Source organism: Hemicordylus capensis, chromosome 2, assembly GCF_027244095.1.
Source record: "Hemicordylus capensis ecotype Gifberg chromosome 2, rHemCap1.1.pri, whole genome shotgun sequence".
Lineage (NCBI taxonomy): Eukaryota > Metazoa > Chordata > Lepidosauria > Squamata > Cordylidae > Hemicordylus > Hemicordylus capensis.
The window spans coordinates 311,902,490-311,923,814 of record NC_069658.1 but is presented as its reverse complement, the minus strand read 5'-3'; the positions used below and the strand labels follow the sequence as shown (position 1 = coordinate 311,923,814).

Here is a 21,325-nt window from a genome sequence, read left to right as displayed (position 1 = left end):
GACCATTTATCTGAATGAAATTTTCAAGGCTGAGGGTTATTTCTTTTTTATTTAAACCTGAAGCTAATAAATGATGCTCTCCTGGAAACATTACAGACTAAGCATGCTAAATTAGCTGACCCCTGACCCATATGGTTCAAGGTTCAAAGCAGAAGGATTATACAGTGCTCTGGCCAGAGGGAATATTAGCTTGTCTGTTCATTCGCATTAAGAGCAAGTCAACCAAATAATTCAGGCCGATGGTTATAACTCTGATGCATATGTGTATGGGGTAGGGAAATAAGTTCTGTTTATCACCTTTTGGCAGACTAACTTTTGTGTTTTTACTTGAGTAATCACTCTAAAGAATTTATGAAACAAATAAATCTGTGAACAAAGAGAACATTAGTGGAAGCAGAGGAAAGAGCAAAAAGGAATATTGTCAGAGGAATCTATATATGAATGTATGAACTTGGAAGGTGATGTGGCGTTAGCATTTGAAGTAGCAGAAAAAATAGAAACAAATCACTGCTATACACAGACTGTTTTATGTAAGAAGAGATATATTTAGGGCATAGTAGTATTTTATCTGTCTCAGTATAAGTTATTTGACTGAGGAACATGACACCTATCCACAAGAGCAATTCCTTCCAAGTAAATGAGAAAACAAAAACAGGCAGTTTTGGGCTGTAGTTGAAGGCACTAGAACTATAGGCATTTATGACTTTTTAACTTACACTAAATGAGGTCATTCACACAATCAAAAACTGTGTTCTACCCGAGTTTGGGAGGCGGGAGCTGTGCGTGCTGCCAATTTTCAGTTGCATGGAAGCAAGATAAGAGGAAAACTTGGGTAGTGTGATTGTGTGGAAGCAAGATAGGAGGAAAAGCTACCCAGGTTTTTGGCCCACTTTGCTCCCACACAACTGAAAATTGGGAGCACATACAGCTCCCAAATCTGGGTAGAACACAGTTTTTGATTGTGTGAATGACCTCATTCAGTTATCCTGAAATACACACACTTAACCAGCTGCTTGGATCGCGTGTCAGCACAAGCAGCTTGCAGCTCTTGCTGACATAGAGATATGTGCCTAGAGCACCCATCCCCTGGGGGGAAACAAAGCCTGGTAAGGGCATTGGGTATCCAGGTAGCCAAGGCATGACCAGGGATGACAGGATCTGGGATAACTACCAGTGTTCTGCCAGGAGCAGAGGAAGTTGCTTCAATAACTGAAGAGCAGAACTTGGCTGAACACCTAAATACGAAAGCAGCCCTATTGAGTGTCCAAATGATGAATTATCAATATATTAAAAAGCAAGCACCAAGACTTGGGGTGCTCTGGCACTTGCTGTCACTAAAGTGTCTTCTCTTCTGCCCTTTTTCTGAGTGCTCCCAGGAGATTGAAAAGTTTTGGGCAAGACAACAACATTGATCTATAGATTTTGAGTCTTTATTTGAGAAGCCTCAGGGAAAGAGTAAGCAGCTGAACCTTCTTCCACAGGTGACCTACAGAATACGTTTCCTCAAACTGAATCATAAGTCAGTAATAAGCCCTTACTGATTCACCAGCATAGCAGTCGACTCTACCTCAGAATAGCTGTATGAGCAAATCTGGACTCGAGTGTGGGATATTGCATTGTGTGCAGTACTAGTTCTATAGCATGCCCGTCTCTCAGAGCATGGTCTGCGGGCAGATAATAAGACCTTGCTAAACTAAGCAGGTCTAAGTCTGGCCAGTGCCTGAATGGGTGATTGTCTGGAAACCATGTATGCCACTTTGAATTACATAAAGGAAGATAGGTGGACCATGAATTTAATAAAAATGTAGATAAATATTATTGATATCCAAATGTTTGCATTGTGCTGGGAGGCAGATCCCAGCAGTCCTTTTATGGAGAGAAATTTCCTGAAACCTAGATACAGGAAAACCTTGGTATTCATAGGGGTTCTGTTCTCGGCTAGTACTGTGGATATCAGAACCACGGATACTGAGGCATAGGAGCAATGGGGATTTGGGGTTTAGGTTTCAAAGGGCAAGGAAATAGCTAAAATGGGTGTGTGTGTGTGAAAAAATGCCAAATGAAGTGCCCTACTGTACTTTGTGGGTCCCACCCATTCCAGCAATGCCCGCCCCCCCCAGCATCCACTCCACTATTTTTTGGTGGAAAATCACAATTTTTAAGCTGCTTTTAGTTAAAAGGAGCCACAAAATGGCTCTGTCATTCAAAATCGTGGCCGGAAATGACCTCCGAGGTCATCTGTGGATTCAACCTTTCCCCCATCCCGTTTTTTTCTTGTGTATACTGAGGTCAGGTGCCTGTTACCCGATCGCAGATATGTGAAACCGTGGATGTTGGATCCGCAAGTAACAAGGTCCTCCTAAATTGTGGCTGAGATCTAGCAGATTTCATTTCATACCAAAAGTCCTCCCGAAAATAAAATCTTCCTCCATCAGTTAATAGTACCCAAGATTATCTGCACAATTCAGCAGCTATCAAACATAGCTCAATCAAATCAAATTTGAGTCAGTTAAAGAGGAACCACTATGAGACATGTGGGGCAAACCCTCCTTTCATTGAGAAAAGGACATGATTGGATTTGGGTGTGGGCGGGTGTAGGGGGGAATTCCAACATCAACATGTATTTTTACTCACTTGTTTTCTTTATGATACATGATCTGTGACTCTCTCCTGTGGATACACCCACAGAAAAGAAAGTTCAAAGGCAGACTAGGAGCAGAGTTTTTCTTTAGCTGTCTTTGTACTTGAAAGCTCTGCTCATGTTATGAGTCTGAGGAAATTACCACATAATAAATGTGTAGTCTAAGAATTAAACCGCTAATCCTTTTGGTAGTTCTGAGCAAAACACTAATGTAATCTTGAAGAAACACATCAACAATGCTAAAGTCTCTACTACTCGTTCCCAGAGGATCCAGACATTAGTGGTTCAGTTCCAGGTATATTCAGGTGTGAACTGTCTACTCATTAGGGTCAGATAGTAGGGTCCTGATGCCTTGCAGCTGTGGATCTTCCTTGGGGTCCTCAAAGTGTAAAAAGCTTTTGAGAGGGTCCCCCAATGTTGTTGGATTATAACCCTCAACTCCCTTCAGCCATTATGGCTGTGTATGATGGAAGTTGTAGTCCAGCATCTGAGAAACCAAGGTTGAAAATCCCTGTTTTAGTGTGTAATAGGGATGTGCAAACTGGTTCGAATTAGAACCAGGGTGGTTTGAAGGTTCGAATTCGAACCGAACCAGCCATCAGGTTCGAGCTGCAGGTTCAAATTCAAACCGAACCAGTGGGTGGTTTGATTCGAACCAGTTCAAACCAGTTTGAACCAGTTTGGACATCCAAAAATTGGTAGTATGGTAGCTGGCCCCCAGGGGTACCTGCCACCCAAACACCAAAGCAATCGGATACTCGTACGATTTTTTATGAATTTTTGAAAATTATTTTTTTTCCTCATAGGGTATAATGGGACTCCAACCAGCCCATTATACCTTATTGTGGAGCACCCATGGGTGCCAACAACCACCCAACCCTGAAGCAACTGGACAGTACTACGATTTTTTATGAATATTTGAAATATTTGAAATTATTTTTCTCATAGAGTATAATAGGACCTGAACCAGTCCATATCCCCTATTTTGGAGCACCCAGGGGCACAAAAGTAATGTGGGTGGTAGAAAGATAGGGGTGCCTACCACCCACAAAACCCCAAGGCAATTGTACACTCCTCCGATTATTGGTGAATTGTTAAACTATTTTTGAATTCCTCATAGGGAATAATTAGGATTGCAGCAAATGTATAGCTTCACGTCAGGGGGAAAGGGGTGCCGTAGAGAGGAGTGTGGTGGGTGGTAGTTCCTAGGGTGGGCAAGGAAGCTATCAGAATTATTTGAAAGGAATTGGGCAAAGGGCTGATTTTTAAGTGATTTTTGAAGTTTACGCGTCTTTAAGGTTTTTCTCCATAAAGAAGTATGGAGGTGTCAGCAAATGTATAGCTTCACGTCGGGGGCAAAGGGGTGGCCTAGAGCAGAGTGTGGTGGGTGGTAGTGCCCAAGGGGGGCCAGGAAGCTATCAGAATTATTTGAAAGGAATTGGGCAAAGGGATGATTTTTAAGTGATTTTTGAAGTTTATGTGTCTTTAAGGTTAGCAATGAGAGTGGATTCATGGTTTGTCATTGAAAATCTTATATGCTACCAAAGAATCTACACTCAGAACACTTCTGAAACAACAAAACCCAGTACCCCATGGGTTAGCAACCCATGGGGGTGGTTGGCACCCTCTTTACACTAGACCACCACTCACTCTGGGCCACCCCAGCACCCCACAAGTGGCTTTAAGGTTTTTATCCATAGGGAAGAATGGATAAAAACCTGCAGCCCCATAACTGCATTTGGGGGTGCTGGGGTGGCCCAGAGTGATGGTGCCAACCACCTCCATGGGTTGCTAACCCATGGGGTACTGGGTTTTGTTGTTTCTGCACTGTTTCTGCACAATAAAGTCATAATAAACTCACAAGAAAATCACAATAAGCTCACAAGAAAATCACAATAAAAATGCAACTATTTAACAATCTTGAAAGTCTAAGCCATTTCAAGGCAAGACCTAACACAATCAACAATATATTGAGGATAGATCCAGAAGCCCAACATCCCACCCCCAAAAGCTGGCCACCTGCAGGCAGCTGGAGCCAGTGGCTGTGCCACTGCCCCAGCCCTGGCTATATAGCTGGGCCAGCCACACCCCCACTGTTCTCACCAGCAGGCCCAGCTGGCCACAATGACCCACTCACCCAGGGAAAGGAGCAGCCTGCAGGCATCAGGGTTTTTCCAGGAATTAACACACAATGGCCCACATGACAACTCACTGGCCATATATACCCACTTCAGAACTGAGCTTCTCAAGCTTGGAGGCTGGAGAACTGGGCCAGATGGCATCCACCCAAGAGTTCTGATGGAACTCAAATGTGAAATTGCTGATCTCCTAACGAAAATATATATCTTGTCCCTAAATCAGGCTCTGTACCAGTGCAGCAGTACCAGTGTAAGGACAACACTATACATCATGTGGGCCACTCTATGCCCACCAGTTCTTGATGATACATACCAGGTCATTGTCTTCATTCAGAATCAAGTTGATGGTTTTCCATTTCAGACCTGTCACCCAGCAACAAGACTGGAAGAACCAGGTGGAAGATAGCACAATTGTCTAACTATATGGCCCACTATACTTTCATCATCATTTTTCTCTCTCTGCCCAATATCTGCCCCAAAGTGGCATCTTGTCAGGGCCATGTCTAGCTTTGTGGTTAGTAAGGTGCCTTTTGTGTCTCCCCAGCTCCAGGGCCCCCTCCTTCCAGGTAGTGCTCCTATAGTCTTATTGGTGTTTGTCACCTGCCTTACAAGACAGGAACCTGAACACCAATCCAGCCATAGTTATGTAGTGAGGAGGAGAAAGAGGAAACACATTTGCTCACCTGTTCAGTTTTTTTAAAAAAAAGAAAGAAAGAAAGAGGAAGAAAAAGAGGAGATGGGGAAGAATTCTGTGTGAGGTCATGCAATGCAGCACTCACTGGCGGCTGGTTGGTGACTGGGCCCTCTCCTCCATGGGGTCCTTAAGGGAAGATCCGGTATTAGGGTAGAGCCTCCACAGGGTACTAGCCTCTCAAAAGCTGCCTGAGAACACCACTGTGTGTCAGTGGTCATGCATCTTGTCCCTGCTGCACAAAACTATCTGCCTGGTCCCCCAAGCATATCTTGTAAAATACAGCAAGCAATATAGAGATGAATAAAAAGAGAATAACAGCCACATACTAAATAGCCACAATAAAATTGCACAATAAAGTGCAAAGTGTAATCAATAGTGCAGTCAATAAAAATGGAAAGTGCAATGTACCAAAAGTGTGGGTTAAGGGAATGTAAACTGCAGTGATTGAAATAAAGTGAAAATACAAACAGTTTTCAAACTACACAGTATAATAAACTTCAAATCATCCATTAGGTCAAGGATAGACAAGGGTTCATCTAAGAAGCATTTTATCTTAGGGAAATTGAATCAAAGAGTTTCAAGGTGCTTATTGAAGCATAATTCTAGTCTACTGACTGCCTTGAAGACATTCTATATCTAAATTATCCCTACCACGTTCCTGTTGTCTGCTTCCGTGAAACCTCCTGAGCAAGGTAGTTTTATAATTACTTTTTTTGTAGTCCAAAGTCTCAATAGAACTAAATAAAAGGATAGTACTGTAGGGTAAGTTTTCTGAAGTCATCTTCAGACATAATGTAGAAACGCATGTCCCATAGACCCATGGTTCCATGCCCCCTCTGCCCCCACTCTCCCCTCCCATTTGGATGAAACAGGGAGCGGAGCGCCTTCTCTGCAGTCTGTCTGATGGCAGAGGAGGGGAAACTGGCTGCCAGGTCTTCCTTCTTTAATTAAGGACAGGTCTGGCAGCCAATAGCAGCTGGAGGGGTGAATGAGCTTCCTCCCTCAACTCCAGTTGCAGAAGGGGGATACTGTGGTGCCAGTGTTTAGACGTAATGCTGGCACCCCAGAACCAGAGGTCCAGGCAGTGGACTTCACTAGAAACAGAAGGTACAAAAGGCAGTTCGGGGAGGGAAACCGTGGGTCCATTTGTCACGAAACTGTGGTTTCCCTCATTTGGACGTAACGTTTCTGAAATCAGAGGTCCCTTTACCTCCAGTTTTATGTTGCGTGCAAATGTGGCCTTAGTTCTAAAGAATGATCCCGTGTTGACTCAGCTATATGTTCTCTGATTTTTAAAGTGTTATGTGATAAGGATCAGGCTAGACATTTCAATAACTAAAATAACATGACACACTTGCTTCAGTCTTTGAAGAAGTAGGCACTCTTCACAATGGTGACCATTGTTGCAATGGATGATGGAAATTGTAGTCCAGCATCACCTCAGAACCAAAGATTTGGAACCCCTGCTTTAACACATCAATTCTACTCCTGATAGGATGCTGTGGTTATTCTGCTCAGGGGAAATCTTTTTTTCCCCTTCCCATTTTCAGAGTTCACTTTCATAGGAACAAAAAATAACTGCTATATTTCAAAATTTGGGTAATTTAAATAAAATTTATTTATTATTTATTAATAAATTATAAAATATTTTAATAAATTATTTAATATTTAAATTATTAATAAATTTATTATTTTGCACCCTAGCAAAGGGTGCAAAATAATAATGGTGCAAAGATGCTCTTAGATTTTTTTTTAAACTACCGTAACCCGCATAGATCATCTGTGCGCTAGTACTTGATAGATCCCCTCACCCCCACCACCACTCCCTCACCTCAAAGTTTTCTCCACCCTCACCTGAGATGTGTTTCTGCTCCTCCTCCTCCATCCCATTGCATCCACCCCCCTCATCCCCTCACTCCTCTTGGTTGCTCCTCCATCTCATTGCTCCATCCCCCTCACCCCTCTTGGTCACGGCTGCAGCATTGCCGGTGCTGATTGGCCAAACCACAGCCCCCTAACCCCAGAGACCTCCTCACCCGAGCCCTGCTCCTGCTCCTCCCCACAGGAGTAGCATCAGAATTTGACTGGGTCCTTCCTCACTGCTGCCGCCATAGCTGACCGATCCCCTCAGGATGCTGACAGGCTTGGGCCCGTCCCTCACCTTCCTGCCTCCCTCCCCCAATAGTCTCTGTAGCTCCAAGCAACAGCAAGGGTTGACTGAGCCCATCCTTGCTGCCACCGTTGTGACCATGGCCACTTGTTCCCCTCAGGCTGCTTACAGGCCTGTCCCTCGTCCACCTTTCTTTCTCTCTTTCCCTCTCTTCTTTTTCTCTCTCCTCCACTTCCTCTTCCTCTCTGTCTTTCTTCCCTTCCCTTCCCCTCCCCCCTCTTCCTTCCTGAGTTAACAGACCTTGTTCATCTTATTTCCTCATCTAATTCGCACAGTGGCAGCCTCCGTCTCCTGAAGGGGCTCATTCTTCCCTCAAAACCCCTCTCTTCTCAGACCCCTGCCTACTATCCATATATATTCTTCTCTCCTCTACAATCTTCCCACCAGTAACAGCTGCATTCCAACTGACCTTAACCATCACAGGGGCTTCTTCCCTATCTGCATATGGAATTCTCACTGTCCAATCACCATGGTACTCCTGCTCTATTACTTCCTATTTGTAAAGCACTGTGTGGGCGGGGATTTCCAAGCAACATTTGCCACGGACCACCTAAGTCTTTTATATATATACTAGCTGGGCAGGACACAGAGCATCTGCACCTCTAGTTCTCCACCCACCCCCTGCCACCGCCACTGTTTTCTTTCCCCACCCACCACCATCATTTTCTTCCACACCCACCTATCTTTGCCATTTTCTACCCCTGCCCACCTGCATGCCCGCCTTTGCTGCTGCCGTCCCCCCGCCCCACTACAAGTTTGTTTCCTGCCTCGCCCTCCAGCCTGTCTGCTGGCGGTACCGCTTTCCTCTCTCTCTGCTGGCCGCTTGTTCACGAATTCTTGTGAGCGCTGCCACTTATGGGATTAGCGACAGGTTCACCTTAGGTGATAGATAGATAGATAGATTCATACTGCTCCTGTGTGACTAGGAATTCTATAGAATATATAGAATGATGGTTAATTCAGTCTTGGCAAACAGCATCAATATGGATTCATGCTTTTCAACATCTGTGCTCATTATCATACCTGGCAGATACATTGTCTTTGTCATAGCATCCTAATTGTTCCCAGAAGCTTTTTGTGTACAAAATGTTTTGTGGACAAAAGGGAACCTTGGCATTTGTTTTATTTTTGTCAGCAAGTCAGGAACTGTTGGCATTATTGCTAATTTGCAACACAGGCCATTACACTTGTGGGGTTTTCAATAAAATCTCAACAAAAGCACATAGTGATAGAAAAACAACCTGTGTATCCTATTCTTGGTTTGCTGACAGCACTGGATTCTTAAAAGGTTTGCCAGCTGCATCTGCCCTTTAACTGAGCTTGTAATTTAGTACACCTAACTATATTGGCCACAAATCACTCAATCTGGGCTATGGAGATTCTGTATTGAACCCAAGTTCTGTAGGTCTCTAGAGAAGTGAAATTCAGATCCTTAGATTTAGTCTTAAATGCTTTCTGGTCCCTGAAGAGTATCATCTTTATTGAAGATGGCCAATACTGGGCAAATAATACTATTTCATTACAAGACATCATAAAGGTAAAGTGTGCCATCAAGTCGATCTGGTGCCCACAGAACCCTTTGGTTTTCTTTGGTAGAATACAGGAGGGGTTTACCATTGCCTCCTCCTGCGCAGTATGAGATAATGCCTTTCAGAATCTTCCTATATCACTGCTGCCCGATAGAGTGACAGCAGGGATTCAAACCAGCAACCCTCTGCTTGTTAGTCAAGCATTTCCCTGCTGTGCCACTTAAGGTGGGCTACAAGACTTCACAGCCTTATGTAATATTACTCACCAGCCATTTTCATCAAAAATAAACCACAGTCCTTGCTAAATCTTTGGTAGAGATTGACCCAGTATGATACATTGTTACCCATGCTGTTATCAATTTAGAAGGTCAATAAAAGTATGTCTTATTGAAAAAAGTTCTAAAAAATCATTAAACACCTGAGCAGAGTTAGTGATGAAAGAAAAAGATGCACAACTGTTCGCCACTTGTGCTAATTGATAGAAAGATTTTTAAAAGAGGAGCTCCCGTAAAGTTTAAGTCTCCAAAGTGTTTTGATCCCTTCAGTGATCTGCACTTTAATGATGTGGGTGCTGCTGTGATATAGCTCCTTAAACACTTTTTTAAGGGTCAACAACGTGTTCCCTCTTACAGAGTGCTTGCAGACCACAGAAAGAACTGGGAAGTTTTGCCCAGTTGTGCAACAACACATGCAAAATTACACATGGACCCCTGTCGCATCCCCACAGAGCATCCTAACATGCATGCCCTGTTAGAATGTGAGCCACTGTCTCTAGAGCCAACATTCTTTGAGTCAAAGCAGCAGAGAGGCACCAAACACAAGGGTGTGGAACCTGAGGATAAACTTTTGATATTTTTCAGATCAAATCTATTCTAAGAAAACCTAAAAATACCTCATATATTTGTATCTTCCGTTTTTCAGGTTCAACAAAAGATTTAATTGAAACGTGCTGTGCTGCTGGACAACAGTGGGCTATTGACAACAGTGAATGCACGGACATCCCTGTAAGTGGAACTGATGGTGATATTTGCAGGTATGTAACTAGCACTTAATAAACTGAAAATCACAGGCACCATGTACTGTTTCATCTGCTGTATGATCCATCTTGAACAAGCACTTCATACTCTGTTGAGATGTATTCTCAAGGACACTACTGCCCAATTTACATGTACTTCGTGATATGGAAGGATCATATGTATTTCGACCCAAATGTAGGGCTTTAAATAAATAGAAGCTGTTCAGGCATTTTGATTTAGTTGCAGATGAAATACTGAGGGCAACATACAGACTAAGTTAGTCAGGACTAAATGGTCTCGTTGATTTCAATGGGGCATAGTCATGACAACTAGTCAGACTCCTGACTTGAGTTCTTATGTTATAGGAGTGCATGGCAGTGCATTCAGTCTTGTCTTCAGGGACATAGCAAGGTCAATGGGGGCTTGTGTTCAGCAAATGAACATTGGACATCCCCTTTAAGGAGAGAAGCCATAGAACCCCTTACTGCTCTGTGACTGGTTACAAAATGGAAGGTCCCCATGCACCTGGATTAGGCATCAGACAGCTTTCCATTTCTTAGCTGAGGGATTGTATGGCTTCCCTTGTTGTTCAAGCTAGGAGAGAAGCCATGGAACACGCCCTGCCCTTCAAAATTGCTGCACAAACTGATCACCGAGCAACAGTGGAGAGGAGCAGTGGCGGTGAGGAGCAGCAGGGCAGGATGCAAGCAGTGGGAGTGGGGAGAGATGAGGGGCAGATGGCAGGGCTGCTGGAAGAGGGGCAGCCTGTGTTCATTGGACACCTTTGAACACCACTAGCTATGCACTGCTTGAACTTCAAAAAAACCCAGCTCTATCCTGAGAATTTTTTGTAACTGCTTACTCATTGCTTAGACAAGGGTTTGAGTGTTGTTACATAGGATTGCAAGTGGACAACTATTTTTTTTGCACTGATCAACTGCCTTCCAGAACTTGGCCTTTGCAAAATGCATTACTCCAGTGTGATCATCACATTCAATATGATATTTATATGAGGGAATCAAGACACTAATTCCAAAATGGCTGCACTATTACAATGAAGAAACACATGAGCTAATTCCTCTCTGGAACATAGAAAGCTGCCTTATATCAAGTCAAACCACTGATCCATCTAGCTCATTATTGTCTACACTGACTGGCAGTGGCTCTCCAAGGTTTCAAGCAGCAGTGTTTCACAGCCCTACCTGGAGATGCTGCCAGGGAGTGAACCTGTGACCTCTTGCATGCAAGCAAATGCTCTATCACTGAACTATGACTTCATGCCCTAAGGCAATCTTATAGCAGATAGCACTCATTTGTAGTCACCCATCCAAATGCAAACCAAGACAGACCCTGTTTAACAAAGGGGACAATGATGCTTGCTATCAACTCTCCTCCAGCTAGTTTGTAGAAAAAATGTCTAACCCTATTGGGAACTAAGTAATTAAAGCTCAGCTCTAAAGCACACACAAATTCCTTACAAAGGGATTTCAGCATCTTAATTAATGGAATATTATACCCATTTTATATGTAAATATAAGGTGAAAATCCTGCCCATCAGATTATATTCATTCACTTTAACTTCTATAACATAAGATTAATTGCATGACTAAAGCTGGTCTTGCTAGGAAGGTGTAGGACGGATATGTACATAATGATTCAAAAACAAAGTCTGCTAGTCGGAGAGATGCAGAAATGACTGAATCTACGTCTGCTGTGAATGAACAATGCTTGACTTTGGCTGGATTGTTCCTTATATTTTTAAGATGATCAAGGCGCAGAATGTGTGTGCACATGCATATTTTGTTCTGCAAGAGGAGGTACACACACACACACACACACACACACACACCCCATGATGTCAGTATTTATGTATGCAGAAATTAATTATTCCATCTGGGGTGGAGCTATAATAGGGCAGATGGGTTTGAACCTGTGCTGCCCAGCTCCTGAGGGATGCCTGACTTGCCCTACCCAGACGACCCTTATTTCCCAGCTGTGTGAGTTGCCATCTGTGCCTGTTTTGTCCATTTTGCTTGAAGTGAGGGAGAGAATGAACAAAACAGGAACCCATCAATGGGTACTTCTGGGTTCTGGCCATGCCCCCTTGCATATGGCATAACATGCAAGGGTGTCACTGGCATGTGTGCTGTACACACCCAAACAAAAAGAAATCTGCAGGGCTGCCAGGGAGGGGAGCCAACACAGGCCCCTGCTCCCTTGGCTATGCTGATGTCACCCTTGCCAGTTATAAATAATAACAAAATAATAGGATACGTTCTTTTATTCTTGTAGCTCATGTCTTCTTGCAAGCATGCCAGCGCAAGAATTGAAGTGTTTTTCTTCCATGAAACAGGCATCTCTTCCATCCAACAGCTGCCTTCTTGCAGCATCCAGTATTTTCTACTGATATGTATGCCCCACAATGCAGGTGTGTAATGGAAAATGTAGGTAAGAAAATGGCTACTTTAAGGAGGTGACTGTGCAGTGGAGCTCTGATTAAGAGCTGCTTGCTACAAAAAAGGAAAAAAAACTTTCTTTTTATTTAAAAAAGGGAGGGGGATGAAAATAAGAAAAAAAACCCATTTGATATTTAAAAAAAATTTTTAAAAAGAAAACAAAAGAAAAATGTTTTTTAAAGTGTACATTCATTGCCTGATACTTCCTTGTTGAAAGAGGGAAGAACATAGGAACCTAGGAAGCTGCCATACACTGAATCAGACCATTGATCTATCTAGCTCAGTATTGTCTTCACAGACTGGCAGCGGCTTCTCCAAGGTTGCAGGCAGGACTCTTTCTCAGCCCTATCTTGGAGAAGCCAGGGAGGGAACTTGAAACCTTCTGCTCTCCCCAGAGTGGCTTCATCCCCTGAGGGAAATATCTTGCAGTGCTCACACATCAAGTCTCCCATTCATATGTAACCAGGGCAGACCCTGCTTAGCTAAGGGGACAAGTCATGCTGGCTACCACAAGATCAGCTCTCCTGTCCTAAGACCGCAGCTCTCCTCTCCTATAGTAACTCCCAAATGTCTGTTAAACTCCTTTATAGCAAAAATCATTTGATTACACATGTGATAGCCTGCACCTGTCCTAGAATGCATACATTACTTAAAGTGAATTATTCAGTATATTTACTTAATTACTTTCTTTGATGCAAAATTTCCCTTGGTGTCTTAAGTTTATATGACACAGATAAATTACAGTAAGTTTTGTCTGTTCTTGAAAGTTTTTACTGGGTCTTCCTTTATATTTTTGATAAGATCAGGCTCACAGTGTCTAATCAAAAGGAAGCCCATTGAGCTTGCTAGGATTCACTTCCAAATAAAAATGTGCAGGCTGGCAGTCTGTGGCCATAACAGAGATGTTCGTTCCATTTAAGATCCACCGGAATCAATAGGACACCTTGATTTCAATGGGACATCAACCTAACTTGCTCTGAACACGACCTTTAAAGTCTGTATTTGTCAATTTCTGTGAAATTGTGCTTCTCAGTTTCAGACTCTCACCGTTCCCATATTCTCCATTACATCTTCACTACTTGGTTCTGACAATAATCTGCTAACATTTATCACCTATAACACATCCCAGGAAATTAAAAAGATGGAATTAAAAAATGCATCTATGATGTCTCAATAGATAATTTAAAAAGTTCTGCTTGAGCAATATTAGAAATAATATTGAAGTTATTTGAATAACTTAATGGTATAGTATTCATATAACTTCATTAACACTATCAAAATTGGTATTTGATTAAAATACTTGATAACAGTATAAGCTTGAAATAATGCAGTTATTAAAAAGTGCAAACTAGCTCATCTAGAATATAACAGAGAGAGGGGACCAATTTATTTATTTATCAATTGCATCTTGATTCAGTGTCTTGAGTACTAAAATAACCACATATTGAGTCGCATAGAAAACATATATAAAATACATCTGGTGTGTCCAGTGTTCTCCATTTTTCACTGTATAATGAATGGTTTATGCAAGTGGAAATCTGCCTTTTGAACATGTGTTTTGTTTGTTGTAGAATTGCTCAGAAGCAGTGTTGTATCTCGTATTTAAAGGAAAACAGCTGCATTGCTGGCATGATTGCTGCCAGAGAAGGTGATCTGTGTGGACTGGATGAAAGCGATACCTGTGGAGGATCATTTTATAAGGCAAGACACCCTGCTGAAACCTTTGTTGCACCAATGCTAACAGAAATCAGTTCACCCTTTCTGCATTTTTGAACGTTTGGCATTTGTGATCAGAGCTCTGTTTAACCCTCACCCTGAGTAGGGAGGGATGTGCATGAATCAAGATTCGAAGTGTGATATGTAGTGTGATATGTACTGCTCCTCCACTGCTCCTCGAAATTTAAAAATAACATTTGCGAACCCCCTGAATGGACCAGGGGGTTCAGTCCGAAGTCGAGCCAAACCGGGGGTGGTTCAGCTCGATCCCGAGCTTTTGGACCTACTTTGAACTGGTTTGGTACTAAACCTGTTCGCACATCCCAATCACACACCTCTGAGAGAAGGTTCAGATGAACACAGCCCTGCACACATGATAACATCAGGGCCATAGAGTTCCTTTTTGGGGGGCTGTGTCCCACTAGGAGAAATAGGGAAAAACAAGAGACATACTGTGGATGTTTGGTTCATTGATTTAAGGCTTACTACAGCTGACATGTAGCGGTTGCTCCTCTTGAGATACTTTTGGCTTTGTTCTGGTGGCTAACCCCCACCCCCACCCCACCATCTGCAAAGTAAATGCTTCTGAATGATTTGCATTTTCCAAATACTATGTCTGAAATTGTGGAGGGGCTGGTTTCATCTGCCCAACCTAGGGAGCACAGAACTATACAGTGCTTCAGACTATTTTTCAGATACTATCATCTTTCCAGGTCAACTGAGGTTGCAAGGAGAAACAAAACTGAAGTTTCCAAAGAGATACAGAGTGTTCTCTCCTATCCCAAATGGCTTAGGATAGAAAATACCCCACCATAGAAAGTCAATTCATTCCTGATTTAATGGATTAAATCAACCCATTCATTCACAGAATATCCCTGCTCTCAACTAATTTAACTTGGGAATGGGGATAGAAACCACCCCACCATAGGAAGCCCATTCAGTTTGGGATGATTTTCTTTTCATTCTATCTTTTTCTTTTTAAATAATTTTTTATTAATATATCAAGAAAAAAGAATACAGAAAAAAGAAGAGTACACAAATGTAGTATATAACATCTCATATATGTTTTAAACATCAATCCAGGAGTCAACTCTCTATCGTATCAACATTGTATCCTAACCACTCACAGTCCAGTTAGAACTTTCAATCACCAATTGAAAATGTCCAAACAACTGAATAATTAAGTATCAAAGTTAAGCAATGCTGAGATTATAAAGGAGTCATTCATGGATTCAATAGCAGAGAAAATCTGACTCTTGGATGAGGTATCCGACCCTGTGACAAACTGTAACGTATAAAAGGTTCCCAAGTAAAGCTAAATTTATCTTCTAATTTATTTTGAATATATGAAGTAATTCTAGCTATTGAGGCGTATTCCCAAAGTTTAAGATGCCAATCCTCTAGCATAGGTAATGAATGAGTTTTCCAATAAGAAGCATAAAGCATTCTAGCAGCAGTTATCCTATATAAATACAGCTCTGTATATTCTGCAGGAATATGAGCCTTGGTAATGTTAAACATAAAAATCTCTGGTAAAAAATGAAAATCTATTTTTACACTTGTTGCATCTTACGGTGAATTAACTTTGAAAATCTCTGAGCTTTAGTGCATGTCCACCACATGTGATAAAAGGTTCCCAGTTGATTCATACACTTCCAGCAATTTCCGGGATAGTTATTGTCCATCTTTGAAATCATCATTGGCATGATATACCAACGAAAATACATTTTATAACAATTTTATCTTAAAGAGCTGCTCACTGTACATTTAATGTTCACTTTCCATTGGTATTCCCATTGTTGCATGTCAATTGTTTTATTCATATTCTGCATCCATGTGATCATCAGATCTTTAACTTGTTCTGATTCTGAAGCATACTTCACTAACAGCTTATATATAAAACCCAATAAGTGCTCAATATTGTTAGTTATTAATATTTCAAACTAGCTGACCCCACACAGAGTGTCTGTGCATTCTTTGGGGCTGGCTACCTCTTCCCCCCCTCACCTTCTGCCCCAGTCTCCGGCCGGCCTGTGCCAGGCCCAGGCTGCCGGACCAAGTGCCGCCGCCGGGGCTGGGCTGAGGGCCACCACAGGGGCCGGGCCTGCCACCGCCTTGCCTCTGTGGCCCAGCCTGCAGCCGCTACAGCTGCTGTCACCTTGCCACTGTGGCTGGGCCCGCTGTCTTGCCACCACAGCCGGACCCGCCACTATCGCCTCCTCCTCCGCCTCGCCTCCACAGCCGGGCCTGCTGCAGTGACCAATTCTCCTGGGTGAGCCTCAGCCAATCAGGCGCCTCCTCAGCCCAGCCAATCAGCTTTGTGCTGGGACTCACATTCCAAGGCTCACCCAGGAGAATTAAATATATAGATTCTGTCAAATGTCTGAGAACCACCTTGCTTTTGTATTTCCATCTGTACTATGCTGCTTATTTGTGAATATTCAAACCAGGAAGGTTTACTCGCCCATTCTGACGAAAGAACTGGAATAGACTTCATTTTTGTTCTCCCAATGGTCAAACTTTTTAAATTATATGCTGTCTCTCTCCAATGATCAAATCTTTTAGTATGTTCTTCTTCATGAATTTTTTTTTAAAATATTGACGTCAAAGGAGATAATGCTGGGCTTATTCTTTTTTATGTTTATCCCAATCAGTTTGGGGTGGTTTTCTACCCTGTGCCATACATATCATAACTGGTGAAGGGCCATACTTGTGGATATATTGCATACCAACTGTGCAGCTAAGAGCATAACAACAAGGGCATAGCTGGGAGTGCAATGGTTTGCTTGTTTATGCATATTTAGGTAGCCGGGGTAGGAATATACCCCAAAATCTTGATGAGGGTTAACTGCAAAGCATCATGGACATTGAGTGAGCATTTCATTTAGCAAGGCATTTGACCTGCTCACACTTTTGACTTGATTTTTTAAAAAAATCTTGTATTTCAGATCTTTTCAGCATAGAGAATGTGATTCCCCCCCCCCCGCCGCCGCCTGGCTTGATAAGAAGTTAATTAGGGCCCTGACTAACTAACTAATATATCTGTGGTGTTATACTTAACAGCATATGAGATTTTTGTAAGAAGAGAAAAGTTTTATCATATTATAAACTATCAAGCCAGTTGATTATTATGGTATTGGTTGTATCTAAATAGATCTGCAAATTGATAAAACAGGAGGGTGTTCTTAACTGAACCCCAATTCCCCACTGAAACCTTTTGCTCTTCTGAGAGAGGCTCCATCCCCTGAGGGGACTATCTTGCAGTGCTCACACTTCTAGTCTCCCATTCATATGCAACCAGGGTGGGCCCTGCTTAGCTAAAGGGACAAGTCATGCTTGCTGCCACAAGACCAGCTCTCCTCTGGGTTTGACCCAGACTGGCAGCAGTTGCCAAGACTGGGACAGCACTTGCCCAAGTGCCTGTCCCTGTGGCTTTCCTGCATAGAGCATTTTCCCTCACTCCCCTTCCCTTGCTCCACTCTTGTGAGAGAGTGGTCTGTGAGACAATAGGGTACTTTGCAGCATACATCGCAAGCACCACTTCATACAATTAGAATGCCATCTAGTATACTTGCAATCGTCCTTACAGATGGCTCTTCTCATGAGCGAGACTAGGGAGCAAATATCCCCACCTGGGGAAGGGGTTGGATCCCCCTTCCCCAACCAATAGGTGAAAGTAATAGAACTTTGCTCCTCTGCCTTTTATACCCAACCCTTCCTGCAAGATATTCCCCTCCCAGCGCTATGGTGGGGTGCCCTGCTTATGTTGCCACTTGGAGTGTTTGTTCTTGTGAACATACATGACTGTTGTTCGCTTCTCAGGGAGCAGAACACTTGGTGCCTGTCCTGTCATCCTGTGCCCTTGCCCTACCACTTGCCAGGTGGGGGGCAGAGTGGGAATCGGGGCTACCCTCAAGTGACTGTGCAACTTGACAGGCTGAGAAGTTCAGGTTGGGGCATGGCAGGGTCCCTGTAGCCTGGCAACTCCATAGCTATATAGCTGACAGGAGGGGGAGAGGCTGGTTTTCTGAGAGGCTGCCAGTGAGAAGCACCAAAATCATGGAGCAGCCAAGTCCTCGGACAGGTCTGCACTGCCACCTCTATGATTTTGGTTTGAAAATTGGCATGAAATTGTGGTTATAGCTGTGCCCGCAGTCGGACGTAACACTTTTGATGATCTTCCCAGAGAACAATTTGTTATGGGGTGGCTAACAAATAAAGTTGTTGTTATGTGGCGATGAGTGCAGTGCATTGGAGGATTCCCCTGGGGGATGGGTGCTTTAGGTGCCTGTCTCTGTGTTAGCATGGGTTGCAAACAACCAGTATTGACACATGATCCCTGAGTTTGGTTTAACAGGGTGCTCGCTCCATTAACCTTGGCTAAAAGCTGGGCTTCAAACTGGGTTTGGCGCCATGGCAGCGCCAGGACCCATGTGGATCCTCGTGGTTTTCACGGGTAGCCAAGCTCAGGCTTGGCTGCTCGTGAGAACAGCCCCAGTCTTTAATTGCTAGTTGAAGCTTTTTATTACCACTAAATTTTAATTTTCAGAACACTGTTTCAGTATTTCTAAAACAAGTATCAACGTTGAGGGCACACTAATATCTCACTTAACTGTTATAGATGCCAGCAGTTTAAAAATATATATTACCATTTGCATCAGACATAAAATTGTCTGATGCATATAAAGAATAAGCAAGAAAAAATGCATTTTATCTTAAATGTCTTTCAAATTGAGGAATTTTGAATCTGTGCTCTGAAGTGCATAGATTTAGAGACTGCAAAGCACTGAAATCAGGGTGGTGTTTACACACATAGATAGAGATAGAGATAGAGATAGATAGGAAGCTGCCGTATACTGAGTCAGACCATAGGTCCATCTAGCTCAGTATTGTCTACACAGACTGGAAGCAGCTTCTCCAAAGTTGCGGGCAGGAATCTCTCATAACCCTATCTTGGAGAAGCCAGAGAGGGAACTTGAAACCATCTCCTATTCAAATGCAACCAGGGCAATCTCTGCTTAGCTAGGGTGACATCATGTTTGCTACTACAAGACCAGCTATCCTCTCTTCAAAGTGATGAATAAGTTAATAAGTGCATTGCATTGCCGACATATCGACTTATTATATCATAAATGTTTTAATCATTTTATCCTGTTTTAAATTGTATTTCAACTTATGTTCACTCACAAGGGATGCACATGTCAGGTGGTATATACATGTGATAGATATAGACTAAAAGGTGAAAAATAATACCTATACATCTTCTGTTGACTCCTCTGTATCATGCACCTTGGCAAATGCTGTTTTTAAAATGTAGCTCTTATTAGTCATTTTTGTTTTCTGGAAAAATATGTGCAGTTCTCTTGTTTCTTGTGGCTTGGTTTTACAATTTGCAAATGGAATAATAAACCGGATGCCTTGGGGGTAACTATAATTACCTGCTGAGGTAAATTAACTTTCTCAGTAAGAAAGAACAGGTCTGTTATACTTGAATCATCAGCTTCTAAACTTCATGCAAGATAGCTGTGAGTGATTTTAACATTTTTAAAGGGGCAGGTCAACTGTTGTGTTTATTATTGTGAAATCTGACACAGACAACTAGGAAAGGTATTTATGGGAAGAATAATCCTGAAACCTTCCTTGCAAACATGGTGATGCAAAGCAGTGATCCTGATAAATCTATTTTATGGTGTTTCAGTCACTGAAGCACAAAGAATCTTGTGCAGCTACACTGAAGGGCTGGTTCACACACACAATCTGCTTGTTTATACATGCAGTGGGGCATGAAAGCCCTCGGACATCTTTACTCTCCATTATTGTGCATAGAACCTTGAAAGCAGACCAGAGCCTACACACATAAATTGCTATGTCAATGAGTTCCACTTACGTACTGCATCTTCTTGTTAAAGAAGTGTATGGGTTGCATGAATGAAGCTGATTCATGTGGGCATTCATACGCATAAACTCCAACTCACATTCAAGGTTTTATGATAAAAGAGGAAGAGATGTGAGAGAGCAAGACCTAGGCTTGCTCTATCTCAATGCACCACATTGCATGTCCTACCTGAACAATAGGGTTATATATGAACCAGCCCTAAAATAGCATCCTCTTTGGTGTAGCCTGAACTGGACATTGAGAATGCTTCCAAATCTCTCTCTCACTCTCCTTTAAAAACACTCAACATGCTATCTGGGAACACATGATTACTGAGACCATTTTTATTGTTTGTATCTTTGTTGTCCAATATTACTCCTAGCAGGTGAGTCCTCTCTCCACCCTGAAAGAGACCTTTGTGAAACATAGGTGGAATAAGAAGGGTTCTGGTGCAGCAGCACCAATGGCTGTGTTGTTAATCAAAAGCAAGGAGTAGCATTTCTATTTTCAATTGGATATTCTGCCACCTTACTCTGTCATAACTGGGTAAGAAAAGCAAGGCACAGGAGGAGGAGTCTCCTGCTAACTGAGCAAAGAGCCACCCTTTAAAAGTGGTGCTTCTCTTTATTTAGCAGCGGAAGAGCAACTGGCCCGATCCACCCCCAGCACAGCATCCCTCCAGTGGCTGTCGCTGGTGTCTCTATTATGTTTCTTTTTTAGACTGTGAGCCCTTTGGGGACAGGGAGCCATTTTATTTATCTATTTGATTTATCTGTCTTAAATTATATCTATGTAAGTGGTGTAAACCACTTTGGGACCTTTTGTTGAAAAGCGGTACATAGCAGAGCGCCCGCTATGTTAACCTCATTTAAGGGGAGGGGGAATGAAGCGGGCTAGTCACCTTGGAACCACCGGGCTTGTGGTTTCAACATCTACTAGAAAGCGGGCTAGGCTTCCTTAGCCCGCTTTCTGGTGATCGTGGGAATAGGTTCTCAGTATGTCAAAATCTGTGTAGATGACTGGTGTGAATAAAATGTGTAGGCTTCTAAAAAGCATGAAGCGCAGAATGAAAGTAGAAATAAATGTGCTC

General features: G+C 42.7%; 1 protein-coding gene across 1 annotated transcript in view; it reads left to right on the top strand.

The window, feature by feature from the left end:
* FBLN2 (fibulin 2) overlaps positions 1–21,325 on the top strand; it is a 165,652-nt gene that overhangs the window by 72,770 nt on the left and 71,557 nt on the right. The window contains 2 exon segments of the mRNA XM_053293430.1: positions 10,094–10,205; positions 14,216–14,345. Coding sequence (XP_053149405.1) covers positions 10,094–10,205; positions 14,216–14,345 — 242 coding nt within the window.